A 15,424-nucleotide genomic window follows, 5' to 3' on the forward strand; every position below is an offset into this window, starting at 1 on the left:
CTTGTTAAGAAATGACTTACTGTTTAGTCCATTGGTATTTCAAAACAATTGATTAAATATATAGTGGTACATGTATATGTTTTATGTTATAACTATGTTGCAGGAACATAAATTGAATGTAAGCGACCATAATCAACAGTTTTTATTGATATCCATTATGCTTAAAACATTGTGAAAGAGCAGTTAAGAAGATATGTGCCTGAAATAGGGAGTCTAATCTATTTGAAGTAGACACTCTCACATGTCATTTTAGCAGCCTTGTATTTGGATTTAAAAACAAGCAAAGATGTTTGCTCATTGTCGCTGAGGGAGTATGCTTTGACTATAACCAGTGATTTTTTTATCCATTCATTCACACGAACGTGCTTAGGTTAGTGGCACATATCCGTGATATAGATATTTGGAAGTAACATGTGGCCATGTTTAAAACAAAGCTTACCTGCCTGAGCAAGTACTTGCATGCCTGCTGTAGATACTCAGCAAAGTATCCTGTGGCCAAGGTCAGGTTACAACTCTAGTTAAGATTTTTGAGAGTTTAAGATCATGACAAAAATAGAGGGAAAAGTCAAACATACAGAATAAGAAAGAGGGAAATCTTTATTTGTAAGGCAAAAGTTCACATTTTCTTCAACTTTCTGTCAGTATGTAAGATTTCTATGAATAGCTCAAGTCCTGGCATAAGTAGCAGTGATAATATTAACACCTCTTTCTCCCAGTCACATCACTCTGAGGATGCATCTGCCACTCACTCACTGGTACTGACTGGTTTCCAAGGAAGTGGAGTGTGAATAAACTTGGATTTTTTACACAGCTTAAAGCTTATAGGAATTTTTGTGTTGTGATTATTGTTTTACATGAAGTTCATAAAATGTATTTTGTTTTTTTCTAATGGTTGCTACTACTTGTTTTAGGCCCTCTAAATAACAAAGCCCACTTAAGTCTAGTGTTTGGCCTCCACAGGCTTATATGGAAATATGAAAGACATAGTAAAGAGGGTCTCTTCCCTAAGGGAGATTATGGTTAGTATAAAGTAAGTGCAAGAATGCATTGGAGGTACTTAAAAGAAATGTAGACTTGTCTCTTACAAAGTTTAACCATTAGAATGAATTTTACAAAATGAAACTAAAGTGACAAAAGGATATTAATGAACTATTTCTCTTCCTTAGATTTTCTTTCTGTTATTCTGCTATAGGATTTTGTAGTCACAAAGTTTGTTTATCTGAAAAACTGCCATAATTTTCACTTTGCTTTAGAAGTATGGTTCTTACCTTGTTGCTGATCTAATGGATGTGTGTGAAAGCACCTCATAGAATGGCAGTTTGTCGAATGACTTGAGTTCAAGTAGCACTCACTTGCAATAATTTACCATCAACTGTAACTATGGCAAAGTGCATCTTTAGCCTTAAATTTAAACTCCTTAAAGACCTGATTTCAAGGGAGAAAAAAATTTCCTTTAAGCTTTCTCCCACCAATGTGTAAGTTTTACATCATTGGTCTTCTGTTTTGTTTGGCAATTTAAAAATCTCTTGTGTGAATTTTTGAAAATTTTTTTTTAAAGATTTATTGCTTCCAAGTGCAACAAAAATAAAAATAAATAAATGGGACCTAATTAAACTAAAATGCTTCTGTATAGCCAAAGAAATAACCATCAGAGGAGACACACAACCCACAGAGAAAATATTTGCAAACTGTGCCTCTGAAAAAGGACTAATATCCAGCATACAAGGAACACAAACAAATCAGCAAGAAAAAAAAATCCCATCAAAAAGTGGGCAAATGAGATCAAGGAAATGCAAATTAAAACCACAGCGAGACACCACCTTACTCCTGTAAGAATGACCATTATTAAAAAGTAGAAAAAAAAAAAAAATTAATGTGGATATGGTGAAAGGGAATGCTTATATACTGCTGGTGGGAATGTAGATTAGCACAGCCTTTGTGGAAAACACTAGGGAGATTTCTTAAAGAACTAAAAGATCTACCATTCAATCCAGCACTCCCACTACTGGGTATCTACCCAAAGGAATAGAAGTCGTTATATCAAAAAGACACTTGCACACGTATGTTTATGGCAGCACAGTTGCAGTTGTAAAGATAATGGAACCAACCTAAGTGCCCATCAACCAATGAGTTGCAAAATAAAGAAATTGCAACAACTTGTATGGAGCAGGAGGCCATTATTCTAAGTGAAGCAACTCAGGAATAGGAAACCAAAAACTGTGTTCTTAAAAGTGGGAGCTAAGCTCTGGGTACACAAAGGCACACAGAGTGATATAATGTACTACGGAGACTCAGAAGGGGGAGAGGATGAGGAGTGAGGAATAAAAAATTAGATATTGAGCACAATATACGCTACTTGGACGATGGGTGCACTAAAATCTCAGACTTCGCTACAGTACAATCATCCATGTAACCAGAAACTTTTGTATACCAAAAGTTACTAAAATTTAAAAAAATTTTTTTAAAGATTTATTGCTTCCAAAAGATACTATGTACTCTCTCTCTCTCTCTCTCTCCCCCTCTGTATCTCTCTCTCTAAGCTTCCCTGGAGGATTTGTTAGATTTTTTTTTTTTTCTGTTTGTGAAAGGTATTGGGAACTGACACATACGTGTTTGCTCTAGTTTTTATAGCTGTCTATTTCTATATTATAGCTATTAGAATGCTAACAGATCTTTCTGATTTGTGTACTAAGCTAAAGATTCCACTGAAAAATTTTTGAGTATCTTCTGTTCAGTTTATATTACTTATAAACATGTATATGCATGCATGTATATGGAATATCTTTATATTTAAATTTTTAGAATTATGAGTATGTTGATTTCTATTAAATGTATATTTATTTTAAAAACAAATGGAAACACAAAGAAGAAAATAATACTCATCTACATCCTCTCACTCTGAATTAACTGTTATTAACTGCTTGGTATATTTCATTTCTTTTAGGGGACAGAGATCACTCTATTAATTTTGTAAAACTGATATGCGTATATTTATACATAATTTAAACCATAGAGAAGAGCACAAAGATGAAAAATTTTTAAAAACCCTCTTCTTGGAAGTAACATTAGTTAACTTTATTATCATCAGTTTAACAACAGTCTAGATATCATTTTAAGTAGGAATGATAAATAGAATACTTTTGTGAAGATAAGATCATATTCTGGAGGTTTTTTTTAAGTTCACATTTATTTGAATTTAATGAAAGAAAAGGACTTTGGGAGGCCGAGACGGGCGGATCACGAGGTCAGGAGATCGAGACCATCCTGGCTAACACGGTGAAACCCCGTCTCTACTAAAAAATACGAAAAAACTAGCCGGGTGAAGTGGCGGCGCCTGTAGTCCCAGCTACTCGGGAGGCTGAGGCAGGAGAATGGCGTAAACCCGGGAGGCGGGGCTTGCAGTGAGCCGAGATCGCCCCACTAAACCCAACCGGGGAAAAAAAAAAAACCCCCCTCCTAAAAAAAAAAAAAAAAAAAAAAAAAAGAAAAGGAGACAAAACTGAAGAAACTGTGGAACGTGAAATATGTATCTCTTCACTACAAGAAATATTTTCCTTCAATTCTGTAAGTTTTGGCTCTATGTGTTTTGGGGCTTTTTTGTTGGGTGCATATATGTTTATAATTATTTTATTTTTTTGATGGATTGACCCTTCTATCATTATCAGATATCCTTTATTTCTAGTAATAATTTTTGTCTTAAAGTCTGTTTTGTCTGGTATTAGTATGTTAATGTAGCTAATTTAATCTAGCTTTCTTTCTGTTATTGTTTGCAAGGTATAGCTTTTTATATCCTTTTACATCCAATTTTTTTTGTCTTAAAAGTGTGTCTCTTGAAGTTGGCATATAGTTGGTACATGGTGTGGATTTTCAAATTAATCTGCTAGTCTCTGCTTTTTGATTGTCATGTTTAATCCATTTACATGTAATTTAATTGAGGGTAGAGTAGGATTTATGTCTGCATTTTGCTCTTTTGTTTTCTGTATGTCTTAAATGATTTTTTTCTTTGTGTCCCTGTTACTTCTTTTACATTAAGTAGATATTTTCTAGTATACTAATTTAATTCCCTCATTATTTAAATATATATGTATGTGGGTATAAGGTTTTATTTCCTGAGTGGTGCCCTGGGAATTACAATTAGCATCCTAATTTATAACAACATACTTTCAATAGTATACAAAAACTTTGCTCCTATATAGCTCCATTCTCCTCTTCCTTTATGCCATTATTAATACAGTTAAATCTTACGACATTGTATACCCATCAACATAGACTTATAATTATTGCCTCATACAGTTTTCTTTCAAATTAGAGTTATGAAGAAAAAATACATTAAAACTGTCTTTTATAGTTATCATTGTTGCAGCCTTGACCAGTGCTCTATTTTTTTATGTGGATCAAGTTACTTTCTAGTGTCCAGTTTTCCTTAGTATGTCTTGTAGGGCAGGTACGCTAGTGAAGAATTTTTGCCTTTATTTGGGAGTGTCTTAATTTCTCCTTTATTCTTGAAAAATAGTTTTGCTGAATTTGAAATACTTGGTTGACAGTTCATTTATTTCAACCTGTGAATATGTCATCCAATGCTTCTGGCCTGCATGTTTTCTGGTAAGAAATCAGCTATTGATCTTGTCAAAAATCCCTTGTCATAATGAGTTATTTCTTTCTAGTTGCTTTCAGAATTATCTCTTTGTCTTTTGACAGTTGGATTATGATGTATGTTAATGTAGGTCTCTTGAGTTTATCCTTCTGGGAGGTCAGCTAGCTTCTTGGATGTTGATTAATGCTTTTTAAAATCAAAATTGGGAAGCTTTCTGTCATTGTTTCTTCACTGCCTTTTTCTCTTCGTTCTTTCCTTCTGGGATCCCCTCTATACTTACGTTGTTAAATAGTGTCTTATCTCTGATGTTCTGTTCATTTTTTTTTCAAATTCTTTTTCCTTCTGTTTCTCAGACTCAATAATCTTTAAGTTCCTGTCTTTAAGTTCATTGATTATTTATTCCGCCTGCTCATATCTGCTGTAAGGCCAAGCACAGCAGTTCACACCTATAATCATAGCATTTTGGGAGGCTGAGACAGGAGGATCACTTGAGCCCAGGAGTTTGAGACCAGCCTGGGCAACATAGAAAGGCTACCATCTCTACAAAAAAGAAAATGAGCCAGGCATGGTGGCACGTCCCTGTATTCCTAGCTGTTAATACTTGGGAGACTGAGGTGGGGTGATCACTCGAGCATAGGAGGTCAAGCTGCAGTGAGCTGTGATTGTACCACTATACTTTGTCCTGAGTGACAGAGAGAGACCCTGTCAAACAAAACAAAACCCTATAGTGAATTTTTCATTTCAGTTATTGTACTTTTTGACTCCAGAATTTCTATTTGGTTATATTTTATTATTCCTGTCTCTTTATTGATATTCTCTATTTGGTGAGACATTGTTTTCATACTTTAGTTCTTCAGACATGATTTCCTTCAGTCTTTGAACATATCTAAAATAGCTTGTTTAAAGTCTTTGTCTAGTAAATCTAACATCTGGACTTCTTCAGATAATGTTTCTGTTGAGGTGTTTTTCTGTGTATGCTGTACATGGACTATATTTTCTTGTTTATTTGCATGTTTTATGATTTTTTTGTTCTTGTTGTTTTTATGAAGGAGAGAGTATTTTTGGACATGCTTACTTTGCTATTCCTGGTGATGTCACTTATGTATTAACTTTCTACATGAAACAATCTCATAATAAATGCCAATATTTGAAAACTCTTACACCTTTCTACCTACCTGCCACTTGGATGTAGTCTCTTACATTGTCTTCTAAGTGCTATTTTTAAAAAATTTACAAAATATTACTTTATTAACATTACAAGTATTCTGAAAATATTTTTAAAGAAATTCATAGGCACTTCTTTTTATGTATCATGGTGCCACCAAATAAGGATAGTGAACTTGGCATACCTTCTACTTAGTAAGTGCAAGGCACGCTACTCAGCCATGCAACAATCTCATTTAATATTTACAGAGTCCCCCTGAAGCTCTGAAAAGTTAAGTAACTTGCTGAAGATTACACAACTAGTAACTGATAGATCCAAGATTTGAACTTAATGTGTTTAACTCTAGAGCCCAAGATATTAATGGTAATGTTATACTGTTTCTGTGAAGTGATTTTCAAAATGTGTGACCCATGAGTTACCTTCTTCAGAGACTCCTAGGGTGCTTGTTGAACTGTCAATTCCTGAACCCCTAGCCTATACATATTGAACTAAAATCTCTGAGATTTGGGCCTGAGAGTAGGTGACGTTTCTCAATTATATTATAGTTGGGATAGTGCTGGTCTATGGACTGCTTTTTTCTTATGATTTCAGCTAAAAAATAAAACAGGCCATTTTAAATACATATTAAAATATAATTCTGTAATTCAAGTGAACATTAACTTTTCAATTATTTTTTTTTAATTTTAGAGTACAAGGTGAGATACTCTAAGATAATCTGGCAAAGAACTTTTCTCTCACTTTGTATGCTGTTAGTATAGTTCAAAGTAAGCTATTAATAAATTATAGGTTTCTAATGTGTGAGTCTATGCTTTATAACTTTTACATTTTTTTTTACTATGAACTTACATTTACCCATTAAAATTTAGTGGAAAAATATAAGGAGTGGATAAATCATCTCTTATTTTAGGTTGAACTCCCACCACCTGATCTTGGACCAAGTTCTGCACTAAATCAGACACTAATGTTGCTGCGTGAAGTTTTAGCATCTCATGATTCTTCAGTTGTACCATTAGATGCTCGTCAAGCTGATTTTGTGCAGGTATGTTGTAAATTCATTTTTAATGATTGTTTTTTGCTCCTCTATTGTACATTCTGTTTCACTTCTGGATTTTTGTAATTCATATACTTTGACAATCCCTTTCTTACTGTTGATTTTCCTTCAAATATTAAACCAGTTCTCAAAATTTAAAAAGTATTGATTTATGTTTAATCTTTTCCTATGTGCTTCCATAAATTGGCTTCCTTCCGATTAGTTAGGCATTAATTCTGAAGTATCATTAACCCAAGACCATATCAGTGATTGAGAAATAAAGAATTCATTTTATTTTTCATTTGTAGGTTTTATCATGTGTCTTGGATCCTCTCCTACAGATGTGTACTGTATCAGCCAGCAACTTAGGCACAGCTGACATGGCCACTTTCATGGTCAATTCACTATATATGATGAAGACAACATTAGCTCTATTTGAATTCACTGACAGACGTCTGGAAATGCTACAGTTTCAGGTAAATTTTTCTATAAAATGACTATTTACTATGATCGAAACTTTTTCTCTATGTGATAGCTTTAAGTTATTGGCTTAACTAATTTTAATGACCTAATTCCTATAGATCCCTTTATATCATCTGATGAAAGGACACACGCACACATATACAACACACACACACACAAATTCAGTATTTCAGTTTTCAGCTTTAGAGGAACCAGAATATGTAATGTTTAAAATACTCGATTCATACCGTAGTATGTGATGGTGGATTGAAGCTTTTCTGATTAATTTGAACAGTTACTCTGTATGCAGATTTCAGTTTCTGAACTGTGAATAATATGCTATATTTTTCAAGCTGCATAGTTAATGCAGAATGTGTTACAGCGGACAGATATATTTTTATCTATGTGTAAACCAGTGTTAGGCAAAACATTACAAATTGCTATACCAATCACTTGAGTCCTTGAGTTCTATAAAGCAAATTGTTATCACTTAAGAGTGTACTTGATGACTAAAACAAAGCCATTTGTAAAATTTAGTAGATAGTTGGATTCCAATTTTAAGCAGTGATTATTGGTAAATATACTGTTTTTTTAAAAAACAACTCTGAATGTACTGTGCTATCACACATATATCAACAGTTTGGCAGTGGATATAGGAATGAGTTTTGATAGATCTAAATTTATATTTTCTAATTTTTAATTTTTTTGTTTTAAAATAAATATATCAGAATTTTCCATATTTGTGGTTTAAAGTCAAATAATGCTACCGAACTTCTTATGAAAAGCCACCAGTGTACCATCCTCTCCACCTCCAACATCTGTCTCTCATTTCTCCCTCAAAAGCACAATTTCTTTCAGTTTTTATAGTTACTTCTTTTGGTATTTATATTTGTAATTCTAAACACTTATGTGTATTGCTACTTACAGATCTTTTAAGTTTTATATCTAATGTATTAGATATAATCTAATACATTATGAAATGAAATGAACAATGAAAATTTAGTTATCTACTGCCACTCCCCCAACCCCCCGGATAAGAATATGGTTATATTTAGAGCTTTCCCATCCTTCCAAATGCAGCTATATTATAAATTTTGGTTAGATCAATATTATGTTAAATTATTATTACCATGTAAACACTATTGGTGACTGAGCCACGTAACGAAGAATGGTTAATTTACCTTTCATGGATGACTTTTTCATTTTCTGTGGAATTAATAACGTTTTTATTTAAGAAATGTCACTTTTTTCTGTATCTGTCACTAATTCAAGCCCAAATCCCTGCCATTGATCTAAATCTTCAGATATGTCAGGTGTCTATCAATTTGCCTTATCACCAATTATCTGTTTTTCTTATGTGTTCCATAACTATTTTATACATGGTAAAAATTCTTCCTGGTCTGTGCGCTGAATTGAGCTTATTACTTTATTCAAGTTATCTATGTCCTTGCTTATTTTTGCCCCCATTCAATGTGTCAACTGGACTTTTACATGTATTTCAACGTTCTGCAGAAATCTCTTGAGCCAGATCTTTATTAGTCCTGGCAGCATTTTCAGTAATTGTCCTATCAGCAGATAATTCAGGTTCCCCTTTCTCCAGACTCCACTAGCAATTTTCCCCATGTCTTTTCAGATCCCACTGGCAGTCCCTTTGAGTGGGTATTCTAAGCAGACAAATCACAGTGTGGAAGTGCTTATTGGCCTATACTTGCATTATGCTGGCTAGCGTGCTGTCAGCCAAGACTGGTCACATAGAACAGCCTGGATTCAGTATGATAGAGGACAATACAAGGGTGTGGATATGGGAAGGTGTGGTTTATCACATTTCTCCAAAGTAACAATTTACCTTGTTGAGTAAAGGATTCTTGGTTTTAGGACTTTTAATACCAATAACCTACTATTTTTTTCCTACTTTTATATAGCTTCTTCCAGTGTTTCAAGCAAGAAGTCCAGGCTAGTCAGATTCTCTTGTTTTTAGTAATCTAGTCCATTCATCTGGAAACTTACAGGGATTTTCCTTTGAGTTCGTATGTTTTCCCAGGATATTTTTGGTATGTCTCTTTTTAAAAATTATTTGCATCTTTGACTTTGTAGAGCCATTTCAATGTAAAGATTCAAACCTTTCTTTTGCTTAGTAAAGAGTTCTGTTTCTTTAATCATCACTTTTCTATGTGTTACTTTTTATATTTTGAAACCCCTGTCCTCGGTTGGTTTTATCTCAAGGATCTGCCCTCTAATTTCTTTTTAGATCTCTTTACTTTAATCTATTTCTTTGATATTTGCTCTATATTACTTTCCTTCCATTTTTCTTTCAGACCACTAATTTGATTCTTAGCCGTAACTCTTTTTCACCTTCATTAAGTGTTTACCTTTGCACACTTTGTTTTTCTTTGGTTTCTAGTAAATCCAGCAAGTAAGGGCTCTAATTGTACTTCCTTGGGCATTTATTTAAAAAAAAAAAAAAAATGAAAGTACTTTATGTCTTTCCATAGTGATGCCTCAGGAAAGAAACCATACTTGTTCTGATTATTCACAAGGGCTTTCTTTTAGCTTCCTCACCTCTTTTAAATCAGTTGTAAGTTTTTTAGGGGGAAGAGCAGAGCTATTGGAGTTGCTTGGAAAATGGCAATCATTTAGATGGTAACAGATACCATAGTTGACAGTGTACTGTGTCACTAGCAAGCAAACTGGTAAAATCTGGGGGAACATTCTGGTGAGGAATAGAAGGAAGACCTCCAGATTCAGGATTGTACTAGCGGAAAAAAAAAAAAGGAAGAGCAAGCTTTTTCTCACCAGGGAATGTTTCAACCCATCAAGGTAGTCCTCTTCTGTGGTTTTTATCTCCATTAGCATTAGTTGGAATCCCCCAAAATAGCACAAAACTGGGGAGCCCATACTACTCACATCTGGTAGCGGCATCTTCTTAGGCAGTTCCTGAACCTGAAATCTTTAGCCAGGTTTCTACTGGGCCCTCAACTCTTCCCTACTTGTCACAGGCCTGCCTTATCCTCAGGAGAAATTGCTACCTGAGCTGTAATGGGATTTCCTCCAGATGGTATATTTGATTTGTTAAGTCAACCTAGCAAGTTGGGACCATGAGGAGGACAGGAAGTCAGGAACATCAGGCCCTCATCTCGGAGCTCTTCCTAAATATTTTATTTTATACTGTTGTTGTTTACTAGTGTTTTTTTGTTTGTGTTTTGTTTATTACCAGCTTTTAAAAGAGTTGAGAAACAACCCAAATTTTGTGACTGAAGGATAGTCCTAGAATCCTCCTTGGTTATAATTTTTAAAGTAAGACTTTTTCCCCCTTTCATAGAAAGACTTACTGTTTGGGGGAAGAAAAAGGTTTTGTTACAGAGGTCATCCCTGTGCCAATGCAAGGAAAAACTCCATGATGAAGAGCTAAGACTCTGGAGTAGTTTACTTCTACTCTCATCAGTGTCATTCTTCTTTTAAAATGTTTTCTTTCTGTGTTTTATTTTAGATTGAAGCACATTTGGACACACTTATAAATGAGCAAGCCTCTTATGTTTTAACTAGGGTAGGCTTGAGTTGCATCTATAACGCTGTACAGCAACATAAACCTGAACAGGTAAGTGCTTAGATGTTCCTTACTAATTCATGTTCCTTCCTAATTCAAGAACATGCCAGTTTATAGTATGGTCTTCTAGAGCTGCACTCTGGATTCTTGGCTCTACCACATATTAGCTATGTTTTCCTGGGAAAGTGATTTATTTTTCTGTATCTGTTTCCTTACCTGTGGGTTGGGGGTAATAATAGTATCTGTGTCATAGGGTTATTCTTAAGACATAATACATGCATAGCTCTTAGATGACTTCCTAAATATGGTAGAGTGCCCCACAGTATTAACAATCCTTTTTATTAAAAAGGGTTTTTGTTAAAAGTAATGAAAATATACAAAAATTAGTATTATAATAAAATGTCTAAAGGATATTCATACTGGTAAATTTTTTGGATTCCTATATCACTATTAGTTGTAATTGAATGCGTAGATTACAGTATAAATAGCAGTCATCTTCTTTTTAATTTAGCAAAGTGCCCATTACTCTGAGAAGGCAGTCACTTCTGAGGTCAGCATATGATCTTGTTAAATTATAGAACCCTGGTAGAAATAAAGGAGTGATGGGAACCCTAGAAAACCATGTAAGCCATCTTTCTTAAGAAAGCAAAGAACTCTTTCAAACAGCATTAACATGAAGACTATATTGTGGCCCAGAAACTCTTAAGTGAAGCTCTTAAAACACAACTTTTCAATTTTTTATTTGCTAAAGTGGTAAGCAAATTTCTACCAGTAGGAACCAATTTTGCTGCCTTTCTGTACTTTCTGAAAGTATCAAAGCCTCCATGTGTCACTGGCATCTTCCAATGCTTCATTGCCTTCATTTTCTTGAGTATGAGTAAACTTGAAGTATCATGATATTTCTGTTGTTAATAAACTTGAGCGCCTCTTGCTCCCTCCAACAAATCATAGTCCCTGATCTTACTGAGGTTGAAGAAATTACACTTGAGTTCTATGGAAATAAGCTAAATGATTTTCCAAATTTGGGCAGTTCTTTAATGGACTATATTCAATAAGTGAAATAAAATGTATATCTCCTTTTTTACATCTTGGATCTGCTTTTTTTTTTTTTTTTTTAAATAGGGCTCTTTAGCTAATATGCCCAACCTAGATTCTGTGACACTGAAGGCTGCAATGGTAAGTGTATGATAAAACATTTTAATTTAGATTTCCTTATAGATCAATATTCTTCATTTTTTGCTGTGTGACAATTTCATTCTGGGTGATACTTTTTATCTCTCGATATGCTGTATTAACATTGGGTCCAATAATAATGACTAAGCCTGTATTCCTTTAACTGAGTAGTTCTGGCCAAGTCTTAAATTCATGGTAGTGTTCCACTATGCTCTGATAGTATCATCATTACTGTTTAGGATTACTGTTTACTCTATTTTTAGAGTTTTATTCCTAATTTAATTGAAAACAGGAATGACAGATATGAAGAAATTAGGCTGTATATCATTATAAACTTGTTACTACATGATCCTTGGTTTAAAGCTCTTGACTTTTTCCTGACATGAAAATCAAAACTAGATTCCACTCTTAAAACAGTATGTTACTCTTTAGTTTGAGACTCACTGAATTTCGACTTTATTACCTTCCTTTTCAGGTGAAGATCTTGTATCTTCCTTTTTGCATGATCACAATTTTTTGTGTGTGTTTCTGTGTCTTAAGTATATATACTTTTCTCATGTGCATAGCCATTCATTATATGATATTTAAGTCATATAGCTCTATCTCTCATAGGAGTGATCCCTTTTGGAAGTTTTATGATAGTAATACTAGTAATAGTAATAATAATAACAAGGAACAAGAACAGCCATTAACATTTACTTAGCATAGCAAGTGCTTTTCATGTATTAACTCTTGAATCCTCATGACAACCCCATTCAATCCAGGAAGTTGGCCTACAGTGCTTGTGGATTTAACTACTGTTCTAAACTACCGATCCTAAGTATTTAAAATACTCACATATACTCACTACCACAATGGCCTGACTTTCATAGATAGTCCTCTAGGAAGGTTTTTAAATTTTCCAACAATTTTTGATGCCAGGGCTTTCCTATATATTATCTTCCAGAACTCAATTTAACTGAAAATAAACGGATAGGCCCATAAGATACCTAACAAATGCAAAGAAGAAGGTAGAGCTATCTATATAATTGTTAGATATCTAAAGTAGAATTTAAAAAGACTAAATGCAACAAAGCAGAAACATTATGTCATAATAAAAGACACTATATAGAAGCAACAGTTATAACTTCTATATATAAAACAAAAATTTAATAGCAAAAATTAGAAATGCAAAGAAAATTCAATGTTAAAAAGTTTAAATAAAAACAGATGAAAATGAATTTTAGATTCATTAAAAGATATGTTTTTTAGGAAGTTATATATACACTCACCATACTATCCAGTAAAATTCCACTTCAAGGCTTTTACCCCCAAAAAATGAAGATCTATGCTCACACTTACATCTGTAACATTAGTTAGTACCAAATGTGTGTTCCCTTCCTCTGTTTCTCCTCTCTTGACACATATCCAGTCTGTAATACAACTCATAAAATCTTTTAAATGCCATTAAAAATTCTTCATGTTCCTGGTGTTAATTTTCAGAACAATGAAGGTGAATATGAATATATGATTTCTCTAAAGAAACAAATCTTGCTTGAGTTTTGTATTTAATACATGATTATATACAACCATTGGTTGTCTCCATTTAGGGGTTTCTAAGGCACTTCAATTCAGCATGTCCAAAACTAACTCTGCCCATTCCACCCCAAACCTAAGTCCTTTTCCAGGCATTATTAACTCGGACAATTGTAAGACCTTCTATCCATTTATCATTTAAATAGTTATTAACCAAGTTTCTGCTATTTCTTGGCATCATACTAAGAACTGGGATGAAAACAGATATGATCTAGTAAGAGATGCAGCTACTACACAAATGAATGAAGAGTACAGTTTTGTGTTACGATAATGTAGTGAATTAATTTATACAGATCCAAAATCTGGGAGTCAATCCCTTCATTCTATCAGTAACCAAGTCCTGATGGTCCTCAAATATCTTTACTTCTTTCATCTTGATTGCCCCATAGTCTAAAAATGCTGCAGTAGGTGCCTAAGGTACCTAATTGGTGTCTTTGCATCTATTATTGCAATCTTCCATTCTGTTCTTCCTATGGCCAGAGTTAGCTTCTTAAAACTTAAATCGGACTTCTCCCTTACTTAACTTAAATGGTTTACTAATGCTTTTAAAATTATTAAAATCCTTAAATAAGCTTACCAGTCCTACATGATCTCTACTTACCTAGCTGTTTTCCTTCCCACCTCAAGCCTTCATGCTGTCTCCTCTCCCTGAACCTCCCCACCCATCTATCCACTTACTTAATGTATATTAAGCTTTAAGGTTTCACTTCAAATGTCCTTTCCTGAGAGATGCTTTTGCCAAATCCACAGACTAGGTCCTTAATTTATTCTTTATAGGACCTTGTTTTGTTCCTTAATAGCATTTAACAAAGTTTGTAATTTTATATTTATTTATATTACTGCCTGTTTAACACCTCTCTTGCTAGGTCATAAGCTCTATGAAGCTAGGGACTATCCTTTTTTTTGCTCGTTTTAATACTTCCATTACTTAATATAGTACCTTTTCAATGGTAGGTATTAGTTGAACTAATGAATGGATTAATGAACAAATGAATAAATATAGTAAAATCAAGAAACAGGTAGACCTGAAACCTGATGACTTTACTTTTTGTTAATATTATTACTTAAAAGCTTTATGAGGAAGACTAAAATGAATGGTTTGGATTCAGGATTTTAAAAGTAAATATTGCTAATATTGACTATATTACAGATTTGACAGTTTTAGGGAGTTTTAGGTAGAATGTTTACGAAATACTACACAGTTTGAACACAACAATCTAGTTATTTGGAGTATGGAATTTTTCTCAAGTATTTAATTCTTAAAAGATATGTTTGGCTGGGTGCGGTGGCTCACGCCTGTAATCCCAGCACTTTGGGAGGCCGAGGCGGGCGGATCACAAGGTCAGGAGATCGAGACCATCCTGGCTAACACAGTGAAACCCCGTCTCTACTGAAAATACAAAAAAATTAGTTGGGCACGGTGGCGGGCGCCTGTAGTCCCAGCTACTCAGGAGGCTGAGGCAGGAGAATGGCGTGAACCCGGGAGGCGGAGCTTGCAGTGAGCCGAGATTGTGCCACTGCAGTCCAGCCTGGGCAACAAGGTGAGACTCTGCCTCAAAAAAAAAAAAAAAAGATATGTTTATATTTGAGATGTTTGTTAGCACATATATGTACTTTATATTTTGTATTTCTCTATTTCATTTAGGTTCAGTTTGATCGTTATCTGTCAGCCCCAGACAACCTATTAATACCACAGCTGAACTTTCTTCTAAGTGCCACAGTGAAGTAAGTATTTTTGGTCCCAAGTAGTTGGTAAAGATTCACGTATTTTTAAATATCAAGTACGTTTTTTGGGAAAAAAGTTATTTTCAAGAATAGGCGATTTACCGTTGAAAATCTGTAGTTCTCAACCTTTCTTCTGCCTCAACACACCAAAGGATG

At 34.1% G+C, this 15,424-nt stretch overlaps 1 protein-coding gene across 4 annotated transcripts in view; it reads left to right on the top strand.

Annotated features, from left to right (window-relative positions):
• COG6 (component of oligomeric golgi complex 6) overlaps positions 1-15,424 on the top strand; it is a 114,152-nt gene that overhangs the window by 58,802 nt on the left and 39,926 nt on the right. For 2 of the 4 annotated variants that reach the window (XM_003913797.4, XM_009191817.4), the window contains exons 14-18: positions 6,667-6,798; positions 7,098-7,265; positions 10,739-10,846; positions 11,918-11,971; positions 15,189-15,268. In XM_003913797.4, the coding sequence (XP_003913846.1) occupies positions 6,667-6,798; positions 7,098-7,265; positions 10,739-10,846; positions 11,918-11,971; positions 15,189-15,268 (542 nt within the window). Of the gene's footprint in view, positions 1-6,666; positions 6,799-7,097; positions 7,266-10,738; positions 10,847-11,917; positions 11,972-12,443; positions 14,879-15,188; positions 15,269-15,424 lie in introns of those variants that run through there. The other 2 variants (XM_021929559.2, XM_021929558.2) reach the window with 2 other exon arrangements.

The sequence above is a fragment of the Papio anubis genome, chromosome 15, assembly GCF_008728515.1.
Source record: "Papio anubis isolate 15944 chromosome 15, Panubis1.0, whole genome shotgun sequence".
Taxonomy (NCBI): Eukaryota; Metazoa; Chordata; class Mammalia; order Primates; family Cercopithecidae; genus Papio; species Papio anubis.